Source organism: Calliphora vicina, chromosome 1 (genome assembly GCF_958450345.1).
Source record: "Calliphora vicina chromosome 1, idCalVici1.1, whole genome shotgun sequence".
NCBI lineage: Eukaryota > Metazoa > Arthropoda > Insecta > Diptera > Calliphoridae > Calliphora > Calliphora vicina.
The window spans coordinates 133,081,327-133,108,131 of record NC_088780.1 but is presented as its reverse complement, the minus strand read 5'-3'; the positions used below and the strand labels follow the sequence as shown (position 1 = coordinate 133,108,131).

The 26,805-nt window shown below is 30.7% G+C and overlaps 5 protein-coding genes across 6 annotated transcripts in view; 2 read left to right on the top strand and 3 right to left on the bottom strand.

Annotated features, from left to right (window-relative positions):
* The window catches only part of LOC135963871 (protein dispatched), a 36,469-nt gene extending 25,909 nt beyond the window's left edge, over positions 1–10,560 (bottom strand). The window contains exons 1-10 of the mRNA XM_065515863.1: positions 10,123–10,560; positions 9,048–9,890; positions 8,771–8,953; positions 7,917–8,008; positions 5,900–6,177; positions 4,933–5,188; positions 4,403–4,632; positions 4,168–4,322; positions 3,844–4,097; positions 2,324–3,783 (exon numbers count right to left, since the gene is read on the bottom strand). Coding sequence (XP_065371935.1) covers positions 2,427–3,783; positions 3,844–4,097; positions 4,168–4,322; positions 4,403–4,632; positions 4,933–5,188; positions 5,900–6,177; positions 7,917–8,008; positions 8,771–8,953; positions 9,048–9,890; positions 10,123–10,254 — 3,780 coding nt within the window. The 5' untranslated portion in view covers positions 10,255–10,560 and the 3' untranslated portion in view covers positions 2,324–2,426. The remainder of the gene's footprint in view (positions 1–2,323; positions 3,784–3,843; positions 4,098–4,167; positions 4,323–4,402; positions 4,633–4,932; positions 5,189–5,899; positions 6,178–7,916; positions 8,009–8,770; positions 8,954–9,047; positions 9,891–10,122) is intronic.
* On the top strand, positions 7,191–8,008 carry LOC135963874 (uncharacterized). Its single transcript, XM_065515869.1, has one exon. The coding sequence runs from the start codon at positions 7,218–7,220 to the stop codon at positions 7,899–7,901; it is 684 nt and encodes a 227-aa protein (XP_065371941.1). The 5' UTR covers positions 7,191–7,217; the 3' UTR covers positions 7,902–8,008.
* A 920-nt stretch (positions 10,561–11,480) lies between the features above and the next one.
* On the top strand, positions 11,481–13,719 carry ECSIT (evolutionarily conserved signaling intermediate in Toll pathway, mitochondrial). The gene is made up of 2 exons (XM_065515861.1): positions 11,481–12,480; positions 13,344–13,719. Exons 1-2 carry the CDS (start codon positions 11,496–11,498, stop codon positions 13,667–13,669), a joined length of 1,311 nt encoding a protein of 436 aa, XP_065371933.1. The 5' UTR covers positions 11,481–11,495; the 3' UTR covers positions 13,670–13,719.
* LOC135963867 (GTP-binding protein 2) lies at positions 13,717–20,115 on the bottom strand. 2 transcript variants are annotated; one of them, XM_065515859.1, is made up of 3 exons: positions 19,830–20,115; positions 14,923–16,511; positions 13,717–14,856 (listed from the first exon to the last, which is right to left on the bottom strand). In XM_065515859.1, exons 2-3 carry the CDS (start codon positions 16,486–16,488, stop codon positions 14,581–14,583), a joined length of 1,842 nt encoding a protein of 613 aa, XP_065371931.1. In that variant the 5' UTR covers positions 16,489–16,511; positions 19,830–20,115; the 3' UTR covers positions 13,717–14,580. The 2 variants fall into 2 exon arrangements, with proteins under 2 accessions (XP_065371931.1, XP_065371932.1); XM_065515860.1 differs by lacking the exon at positions 19,830–20,115 and adding an exon at positions 17,698–17,860.
* Positions 20,116–24,759: 4,644 nt separating this feature from the next.
* Positions 24,760–26,378, bottom strand: Rtca (RNA 3'-terminal phosphate cyclase). Its single transcript, XM_065515857.1, has one exon. It carries the CDS (start codon positions 26,353–26,355, stop codon positions 25,276–25,278), a length of 1,080 nt encoding a protein of 359 aa, XP_065371929.1. The 5' UTR covers positions 26,356–26,378; the 3' UTR covers positions 24,760–25,275.
* Positions 26,379–26,805: the final 427 nt, after the last annotated feature.

Here is a 26,805-nt window from a genome sequence, read left to right as displayed (position 1 = left end):
GATTTGCTTGAAATTGCATCATCGGAACTAATTCTACGGAAGCGTCATATAACTAATACTCCTTCTTTTGAATGATTCTGAAACTAGTTCCCACACATGGAACTAGTCCCTAGAAGTAGTTAATTAATTCTATTATTGAAATAGTCTATTAATAATTGAAATAAGGCTCGCTTTTCTATTACTCTATAAATTTTGAGTTTCATACATTCGATTTTTACAATGCACAATTACTTTGCAGCAATATGGACCTCATTCCTTAACGACACTCAATAATTCCGTATCACAACTGGATGTGTCAAGATGATCGGGGTTGTCATAGAATCCAATCATTGTCGGAATCGGTTTTGAAAACGTCAAAAAAAGTACATTTGACTTATGAAATCCAATGTAATTTTTTTTTTAATCGATAAAGAATTTAATTCTAGATCGAATATAAAACCGATAACATTCGATTTCACGAGACCAATGTACTTTTTCTGTCGTTTTCAAAACAGATTCCGACAATGATTGGATTCTATGACAACCCCGGATGAATGTGAATCATCTTCATAAGGAGAGTTCCTGGTGGCTTGTCATCTATCGTAACGTAATGACATTCAGGACGTCATCCAATCCGACGTCTACCGGTTCTCTGTAACAACTGCTTGGAAATCGGTTCATCAAATGACGGTCTCCGAAGCTATTAATGGCTATAGAGACAACAAAGTACTAAATGAAAGTTCTGATGTTGATCTTCTTCCCCGTTCTTAAACATCCTCCAAAACCTGAATCACTAAATCTCCGGGGGTATACAAAATCATAAATAAACGCACCAACAGGGTGTTGACAAGGAAAGGCCACTAAAATTAAATTAGTGAAACATAATAAAGTCACCATTTAAAATTTATTTTATTCCTCTTTTATATGGTATACACTTGTACAAATTTATTCGATGGTTTTCGAGATAACAGTCACGATTAGAATTTTTATTGTTATTTTGGTGCTTGGAATAAACCCACTTTTCTCAGAAACCATTGAATTAATCTTCATGGGGTTAACTCTAGTTTGTTGGACAAATATTACTTTTGCATATAGTTTTCGAGATAAAAGTCGCCATTTAAATTTTTTGTTGAGTGTAAACTAACTTTTCTCAGAAACCGGTCTGCAAAAATCGCCTGAATTGGCTAGTTGTTGAGCAGCTCCACTATCTATACACAGATAATATTATTTGAAATCACTCTATTCTTTTCATTACAAACGGGTGATTTGTCTTTTATAGTTTAAATGGTCGACCGTCTACTATCAATTTGTTACAATATCGCAATTACCTTTTCACAAACTTTCTTGAATGTCTTGAAGTTATCTCGCTGTTTCTAGTAGGCTTTTAAAACTAATGCTTATTGCTTTTTATTGTTGTCTTCAAACTTATGAAAATTTCGCTCGTACATAACTACTTGTTTGTCATTTCATCAAAAGATCTTTCTTAATTTTTAGTTAATTTAAAGTTTAAATTTAACATTGTTTTTCAAATTATTAATAATTCTGGTAACGGCTGCTCATTTCTACTTTGAGTCTATATTACAAAATCTTTATTATAATGAATTTAGTTGGCTATCATTTGTATAAAAACAGGATGTAAAATCAAAATTGTTTTATAAAATGACCACAATATGGTTGATGTACTACAAAAAGATATGCAAATTTCGAACTGTAGGCAAAGACAAGTAAAAGAGGAACAACAATACAAATTTGGAGTAAGTATGCAGCAGATTAATATAGAAAAGCTATTGGTTTGTATATTCTTAAATGCCTCTAAATATATACTTGTTTTTGGTTAAAAATGATTAAATCGGGATTATTTTGTTCCAAATTTAAAGTAAACAATATCTAATTGTGATATCATGTAAATAAATTTTGTTTATCATAAAAAAGTTAATTAAGTACTTACTTTGCTGCTTCTAATAAATATCTCAGAAGCAGTAAATTAATGAAAATGATTGAGCAAACGCTTCACAAATGGGAATCTGTGTTTAATGCAGTAAAGTAAATGATTTTGAATTAGCTATAATTAATTTTCAAGTGGATACCGAACTATTGCTGATTTTGAATCAGATTAGCTTCAGATTAGTATATTCGCAAACAAAATAAAATTTATAAAAAAAATTATAAACAAATTTTGAAAATTATAGTGAATTGTAAATACATATAACTTTAAAATTGCATTTTTTTGTACTTTGACATGTACTTATAACTAACTAGCTTAAAATATTGTTTATACATTTTATCACTAAGTATTTAACGCTAAATTTTACAATACTAATATTATTTAAAAACAAATTCTTACCTTATGTTTTTTGTATTCTGTTTGTTTTCTTTTCAATAAAGGAACATATAATGTCTGGAGTAGCACTAACCATAAGCAGAAAAAGAAAAACAATAGATTCATTTTAGATTTGATTTTCCGTAAGTTTATGGTCTGAGATATTATCCGTTTCGGCAGCTGTAGTAGTTGTATTAGTATTAAGTGTTATATTTGGTTGGGTGGTATTTTCTTTAATAAATGCTGGACACTTGTGATGATGGTTTGTAATGGGTGATGTTATGCTGGACAACGGTTTGTTTCTCGTATTAAATAAATTCTCATAATCCAAGGGAAAGTTTTGTGCTGAACATTCCGTACCTGAAATAGTTTTAATCATTGAATTTGATGTCAGAGACTCCAATTCATGCGACTCAGAATTAATAAGTTCTCCAACAGCCGAACTGGATGGTGTTAGTAATTGTTCTCTAGTTACATGATTTTGTTTCCGTTCATAAAATTTGATGCCGTTAGCATTGGAACGTTTTTTCACTCGAGGATATTGAAATTGCATAAAACCGTATTGGGGGCCAAATAGTTTTAGCAGGCTCATAAGGAAGAACGTGGCATAAGTCCAACTAACCGACATAACAACTAATAGAAATATGCCGATTTGTAGATAAGGCAATACATTGGAAAATAACATAAGAGCTCCAGCAACACCCGTCGTAATTGCTGCCATAGCAGTTGGGCCAATAATACGTGACAATGAGAATTGTGTGGCTGCTAGTCTTTCGCATGAAGGCGAGAGGCGATAGTGAATACCGTAATGTAAACTAAAGTCGACAGCTAAACCAATTGCCGTACTCACTGTAACACTCTCGAGTATATTCAATTTCCAACCAAGCACAATGAGTATGGCCACAGTTACGAAAATTGTTAGCAGAACCGTTACCACTGCATACAATGATATCAATATATTTAAAGTGACCAGTAGCAGCACTACAAGTGAGGCTGTCATAGCTACTGTTATAGCCACCAACGTTCCCGAGGGTAGCGTATTTTGGACATCATAAAATTTTAGTTCACTAATGAACCAACCGCCTTGCATTTCGGGTGGCGCGGTTTTCAACTCATTTTGAAACCATTCCTCTACGGTTTTAATAAAATCTTTTACAGTGTCGTATACAGTGGAGTAGGAAACATTTGATTCAAATTCTATTACCAATGCTTTAACTATGGGTGGCGCTGCAGTTGAATTTGTTGTATTTTCCCATGTTGCATTAACAAAATCTTCATTTAGCGAATTATTTGCATTCACATCTAGCTTTGTGGAAGCCATAAATCGTGGTCCAGCAACTCCGGGCGAAAAAAAATCTCTTGGCGTAGCATAAAGTGATGAAATTATTTGAGGTAAACAAAAATCGAAAACATCCGGTTCATAGGGAAATTTCGAAATATCACAGCATGGAGTGCGGTCGGAGTAATCCATTTCATTGACACACCTAAAAATAAAATCGTACTCACTAGTTAAGTAGATAAAAAGATATTAAAAAAAAACTTACATTCTTTGCATAAGCGTTATAAAATTTTCTATAAAACAATTTGGTAAGAGCATACCAAAGGTTAATTGATAAAATGGTTGTTGTCTAATATTTTGGCAAAATGATAACAGCCAAATTTGCGCTGCTTTTGATGATACATTAAAATTATTGTCATAATGTAAGTTTCCATAGGCATAAGGATTGGCGTAATCGCCATCATCAATAGGTTGTATTCCCCAAACAAAACGTAAAGAGAACTTGTAGTTTTCAAAATTCTAAAGAAAAGGAAAAATATTTAATTTTAACAAATGGTATGTATGTATAAGCATCTTTGCTTCAACCTACCATCATTGATTTTTCAAACCAAAATTCATTTTTCAACTTTGAATTGTATATTTCGAACGGATGATTGGAAACAAAAAGTTGAAAATGTGAATTTTCTGGTAATTGCAGTCCAGGTTTATATAAGACCACAATAGCACTACAAATACCAAGAATACCTGAAAACAAGTGACAAAATTAAAAGAATATGGTTAATAATACAAATATAATTGTTTGTTAGATTTTTTTTTTTGTTTACCAAATATTGAAAACCATAGAGGAGCATAATTTAAAATCGCTGCAGTTATAAACGATTCCAATTTCATGCAAAAACTATTAATTGACTTATTGATCATTATTAACAGTTTCTGAATTTGCAATTTGCTGCATGTTGTACGCGAAGATATACGCTCCATAATCGATATAGATGCTGGTAACCAAGTGATCATCAAAATATAGTTTGTAATAACAGCAGTGCCCGCAAAAACCCTAAAAATGAACAGGAATTTTATGGTGGTCTTCCTTCCATTTATCACGTTAAACGTTTTAATAAAAGCAAAAACTAAATGTTTGTGATGAATCAAAATTAAATGAATAAAATATATCGTTACCTTAATATTAGAAAGGTCATAACTCAAGTTTTTTTTAAGTCAAGATTTTTTTGCCAAAATATGATATATGAGCGCACCATTTATCGAAATAAACGAAAATCTGGGCTTACCAAAAAAACACGAGTTAAGGCGTTTCTATGTTAAGGTAACGATATGTACATATGTATTTTCAATTTACCCAAAACACTTTATAGCTGTTATGTAACTTGTATAGGAAGCGTAAAAGGCTCCCGCTGTTGTTACTGATGTCACAAACATTGAAATGGATGCATGTTTTAACGTTAGAGCCATTAAATTCTGCAAAGTCTCCGTTTGTTCTGTGTCAGCGGTATTCGTTAAAGATTTTGTTGTCACGGTTGACATTTTCGAAAATCTTTCCATTAAAACACATTGCCAAATTTTAACAAAAATAAAGGCATCATCAGCACCAATTCCTTGAAAAAGTAAATACATATAAACTTTTAGCAATAATATAAAAGAAACATTTCTCGTTTATCATCGCGCAGCGCCTGCAAAAAGTGCACCATATGCAAAACTTGAGGTACCAGGCATAACAACTATTTTCTGCAAATTTGTATTTATTCTGACATGAATTTTGTAAAAGCAAACAATTCCAAACATTATATCAAGGAACTATATTCAATATTCTTATATTTTTTGCTATTTTATTGAAATTTTTGTAATTTCTCTATCTTAATTTTTATTTCAATAATTTTATCTAATTTCCACTTGCAAACTTAGTTTTCTTTCAAATTTGGAGGTGCTGATCACGAATCTGAGTGCCGTGTGTAACGCCTATAGTACGCAAGTGTGCACCGACATATATTATAGACGAAATAAAAGACATAAACATTTGTTTTCTCTCCTGAAAACTTGTGGTTTCTAAGATAGAAGGTTTTGAATATAATCCCTGGATATATGTGTTGTGATTTATTATAAATTAAAGGTTTTGTTAAAAATATGTTCCGAGAAAAGTAGAATAAGTTTGTTTTAGTGCTCATGCGGTTTTAGAGCATCTGCTGAATTTTTGTGTAATTTTATATGTATAAAAAATAAACAAGATTTTGTTATCCTGAAAAGTTGTTAAAAAGCTCATGGCTCCTTTTGTAGGCGCATATATGATATTATATATATTATACACGTACCTATAATTACTACTACAGCTAGCAAGTTCATGTATGGAAAAAATGTCATTTCAAAAACTAGAGTATAAATAAAATAAGCTAAACCTAATGAGAATATCACAGCTATACATGTCATTAAAGTAACAAATACTGAAGTGGTGTACAACCACATACAGGTCATAACAAAAGCTCCGCCTAATGCCACCAGCCATGCGTCGGTTAAAAGCAATTCGTTGAATAATTCATTTTCCAAACCTAAATCCATGGCTGCAACGCGTACTATTTCATTGCTTAAATCTCTGAAAATAAAAAATAACAATTACAATAACAATAATAATTACTTAATAACGATCAATGATATTACCCAGTAAATCTCCCATATACTTTTTTAAGTAATTAAATAAAGGCAAATTCGAATAACATGAAATATAAATTTGTCATTCGAATTTAAATTTTTTCAAAAAATTGCGAATCTATAATATTTGTATGTAAATTTATTCTTAATCTTTATAGTCAAATTAACTATGTTCGTTCGTTTGCCTGTTTAAATCAATTTTCCGAATACCCGAAATAGCGTACTGACGTGACATGGCTATTAATAGATCATACAGTTTTTTCAAAAAAATTTTCTGTAAAAAAAATGTTGTTGAAAAAATAAAATTTTTTTCTACAAAAAAAAGGTTTATTTTATTTTAAAATATAATTTTTTTAATTAAAATTTATTTTCCACCAATTTTTGGTGATGAAGGGTATTAAAATAATGTTTCATCAAAAAAACATATTTACAATAAAAATCGAATTTTTAAAGTTTATTGTGCTATCATTTGAAACGGTGAGTTAATGTTTCATTCAAATTACATTTATGTTATGAAGACACTCTAACGGAATATTACTAAAAATATAAAATTTTCTGCATTAGTTCAGTCAGAAAATTTAAAATTTTGAGTTATGACTGTATTACTTTATGTAAGCGATATGTATGTACATTAGGGTGTGTCGATTTGCCAACGCAATCTACGGAAAATTCTAAGTAAGTTTCCTCAAGAAACCATAGGTCTAAAATCAAATCCTATCTTGCGCATTTCGAGTTTTATCCAATAAAAAAACTATTAAAAAAAATTAATACTGAAATATCATTGGATAAAAGACGAAATGCGCAAGATACGATTTGATTTTAGACCTTAGTTTCTTGGGGAAAATTTCTTAGAATTTTCCGTAGAATGCGTTTCTTCTATATAATTTTTCGTCAAAAAAAAATCTACCCACCCTAATGTACATACTACATCAATTTATAAAAATAATAAACATTTTGTCAAATATCCACAATTTATTACCTATAATGAAAAATTCTTTAAAAACTACTGAAATAGTATGTACGTGTCCTGTAAGAACCACAACAACACACCATGCACATTTCTTGCAATATGGAAAAATTAAGTCACCAATTATAGCCAAGATGCAGAGACCTTCTGATATAGAACTAATAAGCGGTCACATTGGAAATAACCTACAATTGAATAATCAACAAATGAAAAGTAAAGTATGGCCAGAGGTGATGCTATACGCCGAGAATTATGAAGATTTTCTAAAACGATTGAAATATTGCAAAAATGATTTATTTGAGCTTTATTTTAAATGTCCCACAACCGACAAGAAAATAATTGATAGAATGTTTAAAAATTTAAACAAAACTACCTATCAACAGGTATTCTCTACGGAAATCTTCACTCCTTGCACCGAAAAGAGACGATTCGCTAAATTAGAAAGTCAACCAGTTCGTATGAAATATGAAGAGACAACATATCGTACTTATTTCAGTCGCATTAAAGAATTGGAACGTTTTAAAGAAATACTGCAAGGTGTGGCAATTAAGGAAAGTAAAGATGAGCTAAAAAATGATTTGAAGAAAATTCAACATTATGGTCGAACTACATACCAAGATGAAATATCAGTATTGGGTAGACTGTTTGCTAAGTCGACATTGTCTGGGCCCATTGATCGTTATACTTTGAGAAAGATTTAATGTGAAAATACTTACACTTTTTCCCATTCATGGAATAATGGTAAAATTTTTGTTGTATGTGGAACTGGCATAAAAATCATTGAGTATTTTAGAAAAATATTAGTGTCCTGAAAATAAACAGAGAAATTTATCTTAAGTTATTCCGATCTATGTGTATGGTTGAAATTAAAAATGAAAAAAACAATGTTGTAAATTTAGGAATTGAAAATTAATAAAAATATATGCAAATATTTTTTTTTGGACAAATTTTTGGAAAAAAATACATTTTTACGAAAGCTTTACAGATTAATTAAATGTACATTACAGAATTTGAGAATTCGTTAAATTTATAAGTTTAAATGTAATAAAATTATGTTATAATTTTTTACATATGTGTGATTGAAAAGTGTGGTGAAAGAGGTTTGAACCATAGATAAATACACATAGATCAAAAAATCTCCTGTCAACTCAGTTGTTAAAACCCTAAATGGTGAGAATGTGGCCAATTTGTAGGCCAATTTTCTCGATTTTATAATAATGAATGAAACCAGGTATGCCAATTTTGTACAATATTCAAATATTAACTTTTGAATTTATCTTCGTTTAAAGTACAAAAAAATACAAAATCATCAGTTGAACTATATGGAGTAATCTCCATGCATACGCTTGCTCTTTCTGGACAAATAACATATTAACATACATATATAGTTTAAATATTCCTCTTAGGACCTTGTCTAATATAAATACACAATATTAAGTAAATTATGGTCGACATATTGATGACCATATACTTGACAGTTCATAAATAACATATTTTTGTTCAGAATGAGATAACGATCGTACATTACGAGATATCTACAACTGAGCATCATAAAAAAAATAATACTTACATTTATTTTTATAAAATTATAGTCAGTCAAATAGTGTAGAATATTAAATACTATATTATTACGAGTACAATCCGAAGGTGCATAACATTTGTTAATTTCACTGCAATCGTTGCTTAACTTTAAATCGTGGAAGTATTCAAAACAGGATGACAAGAGATTGTTTAATAGTAAAACATCCTCGTGCTAGAAATAAAATATGTTTGTAAAATTAACAAAGGAATTTTAAAAAATGTTGTATAATGTTAAGTATTAATTATTTTATAATAAAATCACTTACCGTCAAATCAAAGCAAGAACTTTTATTAGCTAATAGAGCAGCATAATTTGATAAAGACCAGGGGCGACAACAATTATTGCTTATCAATTCACGCTGACAATATTCTCCGTAATCGGGCACCCTAGTAATTTGATCTTGCAGTTGACACATGGCCAAAAGTCCATTAAGATCAAACAGCGAATCCGTGGAATTAGGTCCTATACGCTCAACAACAAAATGTGCATATTCCTTTGCGGGTGAATCACAAAAATAACCTTCTATAGGCAATCTAACTTTCTCACTTATGTTTCCATTTATAAGTATACTCCATGTACTCTTTTTTGCATGAATACGATCCCGTTGATCATCTTCATCGACAAAAGTCATGTTGCGACCGTAGGCAATTTCATGGTCACTCATTGCAATGGAAGCAGGTGATGATACCAAGGAATCATTCGTTATTTCATAATCTTTAAATATACCACTATCACCGTGCCAAACATTGGCCGAATATGTTGTGTTTTTCTCACCTTCGTTAGGTTCTTTTTTGGACGTTTTACCTTTTAAACGTTCCTTGAATGTTATTATTTTTTTTGTTAATTCCGCATTCGATTTTTTTTTCTGATTCTCTTTTCTTAGCTTGTGTCTGTTTTTAGGTTTTCGGTTTTTACGCTTTTTGTTTTTTCTTGTTATTGTAGGATAACCATCGATATCGAAATCATTTCGGTCCATATTATGAGCTCTATTCATAACCGCTAAGTCATTTGGGTCCGCTACCAGTAAATTTGAAGGACCAGTTTCTTGTAATAAATTATGCCAAGCGATTAAACGTTTACCAATTTCGGTACCACGAGTTTCGAATCCCTGAAAATAAAATATTTTAAATAATTCTTGAATAAAAAATCATAAATTTTCAACTTGCTACTTTCAAAAGTATAAAATCATATTCACTTTCTTTTAAATTAGATACCTATGTATGTATTTATTTTATTATTACGCAAACATAGAATTATAAGAAAAGTTGTCCTGTGGAGTTACAGACATATGTACATATTTATAAATTTTTAGCCCAAAATATAATTAAGTTAGAACTTACCAATGTTGGATCCGTAAAATCTGGCAAATTGTTTGTAGTCAATGATACAATAATACAGGCTATACATAAAACAGCAATAAACAAGACCATAAGATATGGTCGACGAACTAAAACATTATAATACCACTGCATTTTTTATTATTTTATCAAAAACTATTATTATTATTATTTGTATAAAAAGTCCTTTATTTTTGCACAACAACTTGTTGTTTCATTTTTTTAATTATTTCCTCTGTGCGTCATGAAGATTTGTAAATCCTTTATTTTTACAGAGAACCTTTTTTGCACAAGTGCTAGTTTTGATGTCTCATTTTTTTAATCTTCTTATTCCTTCCTGTTCCTTTTCATTTGTTTTTCTTTTTTCTGTACAGATATTTTTGCACAAATATTTTACACTTATATTGTATTGTTTCCGTATATTTACATTTTATTTCATTATATTAAAAAAAATAATGTTTGTTTAATTAAATTATAGCGAGTTTAAAGAAATTACATTCAGTTAAATATTATTAAATTCAAAAATAAAACAAGTGAAAAACTTCTGAAGTTTTTGAGAAAATTTTCTTTTTTCGTGTATAAGTATTAGTAATGCTTATTTTGCGAGTTTTTGCGCGAAGTCTTGTAATTTTGTAACCATTTTAGAGTTGGTGAGGAGATATATCAATGTCTAAATTTTATGAAGTACTAAAAAAAATATTAAAATGCAAATTGTTTAGACGATCTCGATTTATGCCCCGCTGAGATACCGTTACCGAAATAACTGCAATTGCCGTTATCACTACCATTACCGATATTCTATAAATAATTTAAGTTAAAAAATTAAAACTTTTTTCATTCATTGAGTTTATTGATATCAATACAATTTAAAATATAAAAAAACACATTGGCAAATTATTTTTTAATGTTTGTAAATTTTATTAATAATTTCATTCAGGATGAAATTACAATCATTAAATACCGTTACCGAAATAACGGCAAATACTGTTACCGAAATAGCTGTAATTACCGTACCGAAATAATCCAGTTTATCGCTTCTTTGATTCACCGAAATATGTTTTCACAAAAACACTTTTTTATTTTTTAAATTTTCTTATTTATTAGATCATAAATAATTTTAATATTATTCATTCACTTTTCATTTTAATACTCTTTAATATTTGCCAGTCCTGGAACCTTTGTATTTAGTACAAATATTTTAAACGTTTCATAAGTATGGCATCGCTACATACATATAAAAAAATAGCGGCTAAACAGCTGGTTAGCTAAAAAAAACTGTTTTGCAACAACTTTTTTTTGGAAACTATAGTTAGTAAATTATTTTAATTTTTTAAATTAAATTTAACAGAAAATTTCTATAATTTTTAGGTAGCAATATGTTGAGACAATTCAAATTCATACTACAGCGTCGTCCACACAGAGTGACATCAATGACGATACCCAGTGGATCACAACACACAGTTGAAGGAATTTGGAAAACCTACTGTACGGCTAATAAGAAATCGTCTCATTTGGAAGATGAAGATAATCAAGAACGGAACAAACAAAACGATGATAAACACAATCAACAGCAGCAGCAAAGAAAAAGAACACCTCCCAGAACTTTTGTGCCGGCAGTGAAAAATCCATTTGCTGCCGCTTCCGAGAAAACAAAAGGTGTTTATTTAAGCATGGTTAGTATATTCGCCGAACGTGATGTTCATCGACGCAATCACGTCGAATTCATATACGCCGCAATGAAGCACATGTCGGAATTTGGCGTTGAACACGATTTGGAGGTTTACAAGGCCTTAATAAATGTCATGCCTAAGGGCAAAATGATACCGAAAAATATTTTCCAAGCGGAATTTATGCATTATCCAAAACAACAACAGTGTATTATAGATTTACTCGAACAAATGGAAGACTTGGGTGTTATGCCCGATTACGAAATGGAAGCAATGTTATTGAATATTTTCGGGCGACAAGGTCATCCATTACGCAAGTACTGGCGCATGATGTATTGGATGCCAAAATTTAAAAACTTATCTCCATGGCCTTTGCCAAATCCCGTGCCCGATGATACTCTTACAGTTGCAAAATTGGCTGTGGAACGTATGTGTACCGTTGATAGTCGCTCACAGATTTCCATATTTAATACAAAAGATGTGAAAGATGCTTTGGATGAAACCTGGATTGTTAGCGGTATGAGTTCTGATCAAGCTCAACTGTTAAAAGAGCACCCTCGCAATAAGGCTCTATATATAGAAGGTCCATTCTTAATTTGGCTAAGAAATAGATCGATAAATTATTTTACCTTAAGAGCCGATCCAGATGTAGATTTTTTAAAAAGTCTAAGCAATCAAGAGGATGATGAAGATGGTGAGTAAATAAAATATTTTTCACACATTTATTACTGAATGAAATTAATTTGTGGAAAATGTAGTTTTATAAAAGCAATTATAAAATCAATATTAAACAAGTGAGACTGCTATATTCGGCTGTGCCCTTCAACAAACTATAATTTAAGATAACTATGCAAAATAATTTCTGGTGAGAAAATTTTTTGATCGAAAATTACACGTATTCTTGAATAAATAAGTACACAGTTAGAATCTGGGGGGTTACTCACTAATTCGATCCAAAAGGAAATCTTTTCGGATTACGAATAAATGTCGAATATATAGTTTTAGATTTGGTGGCACCAACATAATGAAGACCTTTGTAATATATATGGACAAAACATCTTAAGTCGAGATAAGAAAATATCTTAGTTTTTTTATAATAAAACTAACTTTTCAGAACGCTCCGTTTACACTAATCTGTTTCTTCTTACGAATATTAGTTTCTGAGATATCATAAAAAAACAAATCAACTTATTTGGAGTTGTTGTTGATTTGTTTTTGTCAAATCTACTTAATTCGCAAAAACTGTTGAATTTATCGATAATTATTTTATTATTTATCCTTTGTATAATTCTTTGAGACAAATAATAAATAATAAAGGACAAATAATAAAATATTGATCGATAAATTGAACAGTTTTTGCGCTCTCCTGAAAAATTTTAAAATTCGACATAAGTTGTTTTGTCAAAAGTTCACAGATATACTTTATGAGGTCGCAAATGAAAAATGTAGAAATTACAAAGGGAATGATAAACTTATATATGCAGAACTGACTATTAAAATCGAAATTACAATAAAAATTAAAAAAACTTTTTTGTTTAATTTTGTTTATATCTTCAGACGTAACAAGCATAAAAGTGCCATTGTTTGGAGGACCTACCATCAAAAAACAATATCAAGTTGGTAAAGTTCGTTCAGTACATCAACAAGATGATGGTACCATTTTTGCCATATGTGCAACTGGAACATCAACTAAAGATTCCCTTCTATCCTGGGTACGTTTACTGGAAGTTAATGGCAATCCATCATTAGGTGAGATACCAGTCCTGTTTCGCTTTCATTCGAAAGTTGGAGAAAAAGCCATACAAATTGAAGGCCAAACTGAGGAAAGCAATGTACCGAGTGAAGATAGCAGAACTAGTTATACTCAAGACACAAAAAGATAGCAAATTGTTTTAAAGCGATAAATTTAAATAAAAAACATTGTTAAAGATTACATTTTTTGAATAGTTAAATACTATTAATTTTATTTATTTTAAATTTAAATGAATTTTTTTTTCTTTGAACACAAAAAATTAAAGAGAGAGCATTATCATGTGTATATGGATAAAATTCAAATATTGTAGAATTATATATAAATAATTATATTCTTTATTTTTTACATACAATACAATTCGTTATTGTAAATTATTAATTTTAATAGAAAAAATTAGAGGATTAACAAAAGAAATACTTATTTTATTTAAGTACGATTTCATTACAATTTGAGTTCTCAAAGCTAAAACAAATTCAATATTTTAAATGTAGTATGAAATCTGTATTGAACTAAAAAGTCTCAAAAGATAAATTCGTTCTAAATACATACTATTATCTTAAAATCAAAAATGTTATGATAAACATAAATTAAAATTATTCTATTCAATTTACTTTCTAATAATCTGTATGTACTAAACACAAAAGATCACAGTAAAAACTGAAACAACAAAAAATTACTTCATAATTCCTTAATTTACTGAAAGAAATATTAAATATTTATCAGGCTATATATACATAAATATATGTACATATGCATATGTTTACAATTTTATGAAAAAAAGAATCACATTTTTTAAACGTGCATACTAATTATTTTAAAGTAATTGTGTAATATTACATACTAAAAATATTCAAGTCCAAAGTGAAAAAATGATATTTCTTTTGTTTTGTTTTTTTCCTACAATATCTGAGGTACAATTTGTTTTGAGGGATTCCAAAATATAGACGTTTTGTTATTATAACTTATGTTTCTACTACATACTTGGGTAAAATGTATTTTGAGTAACAATAGTAAGAATATTATTTTAGATTTGTGACAGATTTAACGCTGACCTACGGCTTTGTTAAGTGGAAACACTTGTGTTACCACGCCAATACCTTTGTTAGATCCTTCGCGAAATAGAACCCTCATGCCAGGACGCACATATTCAGGATGTCCGACGAATTGAAACATCACTGATGCGCTGTCATTAGTGCCAATTTTCTCGCCACCCATTATGCCGCGTATAATGGCCGTTTGCCGTATACTTCCAATATGTACAGTTGTCTGGAATCCCACATATATGGCAGTGGCATGAAATAATACAGATACTTTGGCCTGTAAAAGAGAACAAACAAAATATATTAATTTAAATACATATGAAATGTATGTAGATTTTTTTACCTGGAAAAAGAGTGTACCCCATGGTTGATCGTCATTATTACCGGCATCGGCTAGTAAAACCATGCCACTGCGTAGCGAGGGCAATTGTTGATTTGGTGTAAATGACAGAGAGGCACTCTGGCCTGCTCTAACTACTCGACACGGCGCCTTATTACGATGTATGGTATGAACTGTAACCGAATAAAAACTTCCACAAGGTAATGGTCCTATTTTCATGGGCATATTTTCCGTTAGGACACCCTTCACCAGCAGACCACCAACAACTGGGCCAACTTCGGAAACTCGAAATATTTCATCGATATGAAATTCACAAGATTCCTGTTCGAGGCGTTCCTTTTCGGAATTGCTAACACCCGGTGACAGAACATATAAGAATCGAGTGACTAGATTTAAGCCAGAGCCCGTTACGTTTGATACACAAAATATGGGTACAATGTTTTCGGAGAATTGATTTGATCCAGCCGATATAACTTCGTCAGTGTTTGTTACAACAAACGGTACTTTCCGGCATCCGATGGAGGTTAGCAAATTTTTAAGCTCCTGTATAGTTTGCTCTGGCGATGTGATGTCTGTTTTTGTTATGACCACGAAAAATGGCATATCTAAAGCTCGTACAATGGATAAATGTTCTTGACTGGTACCATTAAAGCCACCGCCAGCCGACACAACAAGCATGGCATAGTGCGGTGAATAGCCAGACAATGCTTGAACTGTGGTACGCATATAACGCCGATGACCAGCCAAATCCATAAATGTCACTAGTTTTGTTGAACGATCGCTAATTTCTTCTGCCGTCATCATTTCATTGTACTTGTAATTAATTATATTGCCTAGGGCATCGAAACCCAATGTTTCGTGTGATATACACGACGTCCGACCCGATTGTATTTCATGCATATGCCTAAACATATTTAAGCGTGCTCTTCCTCGACCATTGTCAAATTCACCTTGTGTTAATACACCCAATAGAGTAGATTTTCCAGCATCGGCACCACCTAATACAGCCACCCTCACTTCTATATTATGCTGATCGTCTGGTATTTTTCGCACCAAAACCTCAGCTACTGATCTTCGGCCAGCAACATATTTTCGCCTTAATACCGATGTACTAGCGCCCAATTTGTGGGCCATTTGTTTAAGTGTACAAAGTGAGGCATTCATATCTTTCTCATTGAGGCCGTGTAAGTGACCGGAATCAGATACACCGATTTCATATATGGCTTCCCCATGACCCTCCCTCAAACGCCATTTCATTTGTGTTACCAAATGTTCAAATCTTTGCTTCGATGGACTTATTAACTTTAGTTTATATTCAATATTTCCTAATTGTGGTTCTGGTGGCAATATACCTTGATCAAAGTCTATTATTATGTTTTTGTTACTGTTGATGTAGTTGTTGTTATTCCGACCATCTAATTCACTCTCACTGCTGCTACCTCCAGAATTACCGCTGTGGCCACTGGTGTTTGTATTTGAATCGCTGGAGTTATTGTTACGTATATCGGGTTCTTCGTCAAAACCATCATCCGGTTGATTTGGATCAAAAAGACTCAAGAAGGAGTCCATTGTTTAAAGTTGTGTGAGTTTAACTGTAAAATGAAAAATATATGTAATATACAGTGAGCCTCAAAAGTGAGTAAACACCAAAAATTATTTGAATTTTTTAAGATAATGAAAATCCTAAAATCTATCCATCAATTCAAATTTAAAAGTTTCGGTTTCTTGGAGATTGAGTTGAAAAATAGATTCGGTTCGGAAAAAAAATATTTAAGTCGGAATATAATGATTTTTATGATCTTAAAAAAATCAAAAAATTCACTGTTGTATACTCACTTCTCACTTCTGAGACTGTGTGTATGTATATTAGGGCATAACTTTTTTACATTTTTTGCAAATATCAAAACGAAAATAGTTTTTTTTATCAATAAGTGTGTTCGCGTACTTTCCAGTAAATATTATCCAGTAACTTTAATTTCTAGCGTAAAAATACTGACTCCAATCGTTCATGAGCTACCAACTATTTCAAAATAAACAGCCTGGCCCACGATGTCGAACGAAAAACGATTCGAACAAATTTGTATGAAAACTATTCGAAAGAATTTTAAAAACTGAGTGTTTTTCATACAAATTTTTTCTACTCATTTTTCATCGTGTGCAAGTTTCTAAACTACTGTACAGCAGTTATTCTAAAAATTAACAAGTTTTGGTCATATTAGGTTTTCGAGCATAAATAACACTTTAAAATACAATACAGGATTACAAGATTTGTGTCCAAAATTTAACCTCAGCACTTGAGAGTAGACCCCAAAACATTTCATGAATCAAGTGGATATGTTATTAAGCTGTCATTTGACGCAAAGTACAAAAATAACTTTTTCACAAAAACACTATGGCAAAGTTTACAAATTAATGTAGACACTGTACATAGAAAATAACTTAAAAGTTTTGTAAACAAAGACATCCTCTTTGTTGAAATCTCTTAAAAATTGACTTAAGAAGACTAGAAAAGAATGAAAAAACTAAAACAACAATAGTTTTTGTGTCGTATAACAAAGAAAAAGAGAAACAAAATTTAAAATGACCTTGAAAACAAACAAAAAAAAATTTAGATGGGATTTTTGCATTTGCCTCCATTTTCATACATATGTATACATACATGTAACACTTGTCCCAACATAAACATTTATTCCTTACATTTGCAATAATGACCTTTAAATGGTCAATAATTAAAAAAATACATAAATTTTATATATTTCATTAAAAAATATATACTACCTTTTGTTACTATTTATTGTATTCAAACAATTGAATAACGCCAATTTAAAACGGTAACAGTTAAGTAAATTTATTGTTAAAGACAAGAAGACTGCTATTAACTTATTTTTTCTTGTATTTTGTTAGTAACTACAATAAATTGATTTGCCTTTTGTAGTTGTCTAACGAACTGCTGCGCCAAAACTGAATTAATTGTACTTGTCTTGTATGTAGTATGTTATATCCCTCCATCAAAGACAGAGAATAAAAGTACCAAAACAGAAAAACGGAAAATCAACCGAACGTACGCAATATACAGTAGTTAATATGTGAACGACTTAAATATGCTCTACTTAAAGTTATAAAATGTATTCAGTTTTATATTGTGCATATTGTGCTAGAGAAAATAACCTTTTAAACCATATATCAGCCCAATTATTTTTCCCTTTTCGTTTTTTTAACATAAAATTTGAATAGGAAAAATGAGAAAAGGGAAAAGGGAAAAAACTCCCGGCGATTTTTTTTCATATTTGGGTTGTATATGTTTCATTAATATTGGTGGACAATAACATACTTTACACAAACAAATGTGTGGCCTATTTATATATAAGATATGAATCTATATTAATCAAACGTTGGATTACATAGGCGCATTTTTAGGGTACTTACGAAAAATAAAGAAATCACAAATTTATTTTGTTATTTATCGATAACATACTTGTTATCGGCTTTGGCGATTAGTTGTTTCCAATATATTAGCAATAAACCTTGTATCCCGAACGGGTCAAATAATAGAAGTCGTGATCGACTGCTTCTAGAAAAATGCAAAAATCAGCGAATTGGAACAAACTTTATTAAAGAAATTTTTTTCTAAATAAAATGAGTATCTATAGCTATCAATTGGTAATTGAAATGTTTGCAGCTCACTTGAAAAAAATGTTCTTAAATACTACTCTGTATGATATGTTTATTGTGTTGTCGTTACCAACCAACAGAGACCTGCGCCGAAAACCTAAGAGTCGGTTAAGCTGAGCCGCCGAGTCGTGAAATATTAGGACATTATGACATGATAGGAGACCCTGTGAATTGACCAAATGTTTGAAAATTTCCGAAATTGATACCAACAACTACAGCTGAGTCAACAGCCTTTGCCTGAGTGTCAATGAGCTCCGGTCATTCTGAAGCGTATACAAGAAAAAAGTTATAAACAGCTCGAACGTATTATAAACCAACCTCTTACAATTACATACCGTAGGGTGAATATGACAACGTAAAAGCTGGTATACCGTAAAAATCGATTCTCTTTCATTCAAACTACAATATTAAAAAACTGTTTCAAAAAAAATATCTTTTAAACGAACATAATTTACTCTTTTAAATAAATTATAATTGTTCCCTTCTCTCGGGCATTAATGTAGCTACCAATGTATATTATGTATAATAGGTATTTTGTTTGTAAATATTTGTAAATTTTTGGCTTCTTGGTATGTTTTGTCTATTGTTTGCTTTTGTATTTATATACCTAGTACAGTACATATTTATGTATACTATATTGCAAATATGTATGTACGTATGTAAATAAAAAGCTTCACGTCGTCAGCCAAAAACAAAATTGTTTATCAACAAATAATAAGAAATCAAAACAAAAAAGACACCAAAACATATCATAGACTTAAGTCTATTTTGAGAGGGAAAGATAGTATACATTGGTAACAACAAAACAGTATTAACAATCACAAAAACAATTTAGTTATAGGGTACCTATTTGTGTTGTTGGCACTTTGGGTTTAGGTGTTCTTTTCTATAGGTAGTTTGGATAAAGTAGTAGTGCACATATTATTATGCCTTAAACAAATCTTTTGAAATGAAATTTGTTAGTCCATTTGTTAGTAGCATTAATATCAATTCAAATAAATGTTGGTGTTCTTCTTACGCCCTTCCCGAAAAATATCATATTTTTAAAGGTTTTCAATATTCCCAGAATTTAAAGAAAATAAAACTTCAATACAGTAAAGGTCGCTGTTATTTACTCCCCAACTGTATGTATCTAAAGTTCAGAAGTTAGGATATTCCTGTTAAAGGATATTCTGTTAAATTTCAACTTGGTATTTAATTTCTTGATAACCATGTTATATTTATTAAACTCTACTTACCTCAAATTGTGCAATTCCCAAAATAGGTAATTCGTGATTTGCCTTTCCTATGTTTGTCTGTATTGTTGATTGAGTAATTTCAATTGATGATTGCGTGAGATTTGCTATTGCTTGTCTGCAAATTCTGTTTTTAAACAACAAAGATTTGTGTACAAAATGAAAATTTATTTCACAATTTTAAACTCAAATTACTCCACTTTTAAATATGTATGATTTCTTGGATTTACACTAAATTGTTTACTTTTTGTAATTTATCATATTTGCTGCTTTTTTATAATTTATGAATGCTATTTTCAAAAGTATCTATAATATATAGCGCGTAAAGATGACAAACTACAAAAATAAAATTTTTTATATACACATCAGTGTTGCCACCAAGAAAATTATAAACTACACATCCTCATACCTAAATTACACATACGAGAACAAATTACACATGTAAATAAATTTTCGTGATTTCAATAGGAGAAATTGTTTAAAATTGTCATGAATATAAAAGGTTTTTCACAGTTTGGACCAAATACGATCACTTTATTGTCAATGGACAATTTTCACTTGCGGTGATTTTAATTTATCCAGGAATTGGATATATTAGGGTATTAAAAGAAGGTTAGCAATCTCTTTTTTTTAATGAACTTTTCTAATTTAATGACTTCTTGAGATCAGTCAAATATGTCAATCCCAAATACGCTTTTAACAAATATTAATCAATGTTCATTCGGAGATTATTCCATTGGAAATTGTTACATTTGTATTAAAAATTTAACAATAATTAAAAAATAGCACACTGTTTGCTTTCGAATTTGAATTTATTCCTATTTTATATAAAGTGCTTTGAAATCAGTTTTGTTTTCAGTTTCAAAGATAAATATTTTTTAGTATTTGTTTAAAAATTATAGCTCTGACCATTTTCCTTCCCAGTAAATACTTTACCAGTAAAATCTTGTAACGTTTATATTTTTAAAATTTGTAGTTATAAAAATAGTAAATAGTAAGTCAATTGTTTATTATTTAAAACACACACCAGGAACCAGAGAGACAATAGCATAAACACAAAACAGTTCTTACGGGTAAAAAAATAACTAGTAACAATTTGTAAAAAATATTTTCTCATACAAATTCCTACGTTCTTGTTTTTTTCTCTTAAGATTGGCTAACGATACCCCGAAATAACTGCAATTACCGTTACCGATATAATAGTTTATATCCATTGTAGAATTAGCAAGGTACAATTATTAGACAGTGTGTTCTCAATTATACATTCCCTATAACGTCAAACAAAAGAAAATTAAAAAAATATAAAAAGAAAATGCCAAAAAAAAATAATTGAATTTAAATTTTTTATGACAAAAATTTACTAACAATTGAAGAAAAACTATATTTTTTTAATAAGTGTGTATAATTTCAGTTAAAACGTAACAAATTTAAAAAATATCGCGGAAACAAATTAAAAAAAGTAAAGTGATTAAATACATAGTTTGACGTTTTAGGGGTGAACATTGGAAACTCTCTGTAATAATTGTACCTGGTAACTGATTGTACCATGGTTTATATCGTTATCTGTAAATACCGCTACCCTTATTCTATAAACAATTTAAAATTATAAAAACCAAATTTTCGATTTTGGGTTATCTTGAAAATTAACGTTTTTCCAATAACAATTTTTAATAACTGGTAAAAATGTATAGTTATTGAATACTATTTGTTGTTTTATATTTTTTTTCATGTTGGAATTAAAAGTCTTTAATATAAACCAAAATTTAGTTTCTATTACCAATATTACGCAAACAAAACTATCACAAACGGCGAAATGTCCACTTGGAAAACCAAACGTAGCAATCTCCAAATTACTTATCGTATTTTTCTGCAAACCTTAATGTTAATTTAGTTCAAACTGGATTCATATCTTCATGCATATAATTCCATTATACTGAGTATAGGAGTAAAATATAGGATAGTACCTATTCCCTCATATAAACGTACATATTTATTTCAGTCGGTTTTGAAATCTGAATAATCCATAATTCATTCAATTAAAATTCAAAATATAGATAAAAGACATACATTGACAATTTATTTTGGATATAATTGGAATTTAAAATTACACATGAATTACACATTCACTCAATTACACATGGGCTACACATCCAAGTTAAAATTACACACAATATGTGTAATTACACATGAAGTGGCAACACTGATACACATACTCAAGGCGTATTTAACAAGGTGACAGCAGTGGCGAATTGAAATAAATACAGGCGAATTCACATATTTTTTATATATAGAGTTTGACATTTGTGCGTGCTATCTCCATAATCAGCTGTGCTGCCGATGGCACCTTATTAAATGCACCTTGCACAAACTCATTTGAAAGAGTGAAATTCAACAATATTCATCAAGGCGAATTCATACGAGGTGGTGGCAGTTCTACAAAAACAACAAATATCAAAAAACAAAAATTAAACAAATTTGTATACTTTATATAGTGTAGATAATTGAATAGTGAGGACTTTACTTATTTATGTAAAAATTAATATTTAGTTAATAAGCCTAGAATATGTAGATCAAGGCGAATCTATAGAAGGTGACGACAGAACAACAACTGATTATTTTTTTTATTCAGTTGTTTAGACAAGTGAACTGTCAATTCACTTGTGTTTGTTGTGGCGAAAAATACAACAAACCCAAAAGCAAAAACAACCACAGGCAACTTTGCAAGGCGTATTTAACAAGGTGACAGCAGTGGCGAATTGAAATAAATACAGGCGAATTCACTTATTTTTTATATATAGAGTTTGACATACGGACGTACGGGCGAATATTTTTTATATATGCAGTTTGACATTTGTGCGAGCTATTTCTATAATCAGCTGTGCTGCCGATGGCACCTTATTAAATGCACCTTGCAACTTTGAAAGTTCACTTATCTTTTTACAAAAACAAAGTACCTGTTGTTTTTGTATATGTTGTATTTGTTGTAGTTCTTTCGTAACCTTCTATAAATTCGCCTTGCTTTGGCTCCTCCACCTTGTATAAATTCGTAGTTATTTAAATAGTGTTACCAACGTACAAAAATATACATATAGTGAAAACTCTAATGCACAGTGGTTTATAAATCATTAATTTTGGAAATAATTCTGTAGCTCATGATTGATTGGAGATATTTTAATCAACTGAGGTATTTTTGAGTTGATTAGTATTTAGTGTTATTTCTTTTAGTTCAAGTGACATGGCTATATCGGAGAGCGTATTTATACCCTACACCACCATAGTGGGGAGGCTATAAGTGTTTGTGCAGATGTTTGTAACGCCCAAAAATATTGATCTAACACCCACCTTAAAGGATACCGATCGACTTAGAATCACTTTCTGAGTCGATTAAAAGATGTCCGTCCGTCGGCCCAAGGACGAAGCCTATTTAAACTGGCTGAAATCGGTCCATTATTTCTCCTAGCCCCCAGACAAATGTCCTCTCGAAATTGGACTTTATCTTTACAAGTTTTTATCTACACAAATTTATAGACCCGCTTTAACGTGCTTAAATCACTTCAAAATGTTGGTATATACACAAAATTCAACATAAATAACTTTCATATAGACATAAATCACACGACCTAATTTCATGGTGATCGGTCCATAATTGGTCATAGCTCCCATATAAGGCCCACTTCCGAAAAGTCCAAACATAGCCAATTAAAAAAAAATATTTGGTGGATGGTTATTAGCAAAGTATACCAAGTAGTCCAACTCTCTATTTTATAAATTTACTCTCTCACATATACGGGTACTGTGTAAATTCAACACCCTTGTGAGAGAATTATACACATCAAAAGTCTCGAAATTTTAACTATAAATTGTCCAATAAATATAGTTTGATACGCGTAAATTCACTAACACACATTATTTTATAATTTTTTTCAACACATTTAGCACTTTTTCTTTTCCGAAGCACGTCCATTTCGCACAAACTAAAAAATATTTTTTTTATTAATTTTGACGTTTTATTTTGTTTGTGGTAGGTTTTAAAATATAGAACAGAGTTTAAATTTTTGGTATTGAAAATAGAACAAAATTTAAATAAATTAAAATTTAAACATTTTTTTAGAACTCTGTGTGTCTGGTGAAAATTCAAAGGGCACCAACACATATGCATTTTTGTTACTAACACATATTTAGACTTAGGTACTTTTTCACTAACACATGTATAGAGTTAGGTACTGCTGTCAAAGAGTTGGACTACTTGTTATACTTTGGTTATTAGTATTGTATTAATTATTGTAATGTTTAGTTTTGTTAATATTTGAAAAGTTAGGAATTTATTGATTAAAAATAAAGAAAAAAAAATAAGTGGAAAATAACGAAATAAGCTGTTAGATAGATAGACAGACCCCTTTCGCACTAGGCAATTTAGTTGCGCAAGTATCTTGTGTTTGTAGATGGCAGAGGTAATATCGGGTTAGGAAAAAGAAAATTTTGTATGCTGTTTTATTGTAGGGCAAGAGACTTGCGCAACTAAATTGCCTAGTGCGAAAGGGGTCATAGAAATAATTACATTCCCACAAAGGCAATTTTGAAGTGAATAAACTGCATAGTGACAGACATTATCCATTCCTTAGGGAGCTCCTACAGGTAGTTGGACTTTTATTTTTAAGAAGAATTAGAGTTGTCATTTATTATATATTAAGGACATGTTTTATAGTTGAAATCTCAAACTAACAGATTTTTTCCATAATTTTATACGATTTTGTTTTTTTATATTTTTCGAAATCGAAGTTAAAATTTTTCACCCCAATTTTTACCAGATATCAAACCTATGTGCATCTAAAATTAACCTTATTAACCCCCAATAAAAATAAAGTCTTAAAATATTAGTTAGGGCTAATATTGTTCTATTATCGAAAATTTGACATTAAGATAGTTTAAATTTTCAACATTAACCCCATTAACACGAAGTCTGGATATGTATATGTTAACTAATAGTTATACTGACCATTTTCATTCAAAAATAATTTTAAACGACAGTATAACTATTAGTTAGAACCCAACCTGACTTCGTGTTTATGGGGGTAAGAATTATAGTTAGTGCTTAATTCAAGTTACTTTTTATTTTTCATGAGGCTAACTAGATAAACTCATTTTATAGTTTTCTCATTGTATTATTTGTTTATAAATAATTAGAGTGAACCGTTAAATCGTCCCCTTAATAAAACAATAGTATATAATTTTTTGCCATTTCGAAATAATTTAGTTTAAAATTTTTGTGTTAGTGACATCTAGAACAAAAGTAATATTTCAATTGATCTTTTGACTCACTTTGTGTAAGTAGAATTTTACCAAATTTTGACCACATTGATACACCATAAAAAAGTAATGGTGTATATGCTTATACACTATTGTTTTATTGAAAGGACGAAATATAATAAACTTAAAAATTATTACTATATTAATCGTCTCTTTCGTAGCCAATACCATTGCAAGATATGCGGACATGATTATCATCAACATTTTCTGTTTGAAAACATGCGCCACTCATCTTTTCAGCTACGTATATAGCGGTTAACGTGTGGTTCGTAAGAGGCCCAGTCAATATAACAGAATTTCCTTTCGCCAAAGCCATATATATGATCAATTGATCTTGCACATGCTCATCCACACAAATTCTATTTGTGATTAATTTATTTAGTTGCTTTGCAGCTGTAGAGCCTAATTCAAAGGCATCAACTTTCTTTTCACCCAAACAGTCTGATCCTAAAACGCAGTCCGTAGTTGTTATAGCTGTTAAGATACACCCTGAACCGTTATCTCGTGCCATTTCGGCAGATTCTTTATATGACTCTAAATGGTATTTATGGCATCTTATGGTTTGTAACTCTTTTTCCGCCGACTTCTTAATATCTTCAGCTATGTGATTGGGTAAACGACCAGCGACAAAGCACCAGCCAACAATTTCTTGTAAATCACCAAAATTTGTAATACTAGCGGATTTAATACCTTTAATATGGGGTATAAATAGTTTACATCGTCCTCCGCCACGGGGATAATAACCACGCTGAATGAGATCAAAATCGAAGGATACACCAAATTTTTCTAAATTCGGTCTTAAAACCTCAGTCATAAAATCTACTTGCGGAGCCATACCCACATTTGTGCCTCCTACAAGTTCTAGATTGGAGTTTCCACCACCAAACAGTAGTACTGGCAAAGCGCATTGCAATACAAGTGTTATACTGGCAGCCGTGCGCGTGTCCACGAAATATACACCGGCTTTAATAATACCAGGACTAAATTCCACTTCTGTTGATTTTATTTGATTACCGGTCACTTTGGCATTTGTAATTTGTGCCAGTAAATTTAGACCAAATAGATGTTGATTGGACAGTCCAGGGTTAGGACGATTTGCTCTTATATTAATAATTCGTACGGGTCGTCCCAGAATACAACTAAAACTTAAGGCATTTCGCAAGATTTGGCCACCACCTTCCAAGTATTTACCATCAATTTCCACGAATTCGCAATGAGACATACTATTGCACCTCCTAGTAGACAAAAATAAACTGAGTGATTTACTTTAAAGAAAAAGGTGCTGCCAGATTGTTCAACTTCATAAACGAAATGTGTGACAGGCCTGATTTATCAAAATTGTATGAGCGCTCCAACGATATTCCGGAAGATTTGTATGAGGGCTAGACTAGACTTTTCATAATATCGTAATTTTGAAGACTAAAATCGGCAAATCGCTCTTTGCCATTTTTACAATCAAAAATCCCCAAAATGCTAATAAATCTGGAAAATCTGGCAATAGTGTGTCGTTGTAGTTTTCTGACATTATGTTTTGAACACCAGTTCGTAACTAAAAACAGAGTCGTTTTTTGTATTTTTTCTTCTTCTTAATTGCGAATTTTCCACGATTAGAAATTTTTCTTTCACGGCAGCGCAAAAAATAATCAGCTTGAAAGTAGGCTGATAAGTGCTT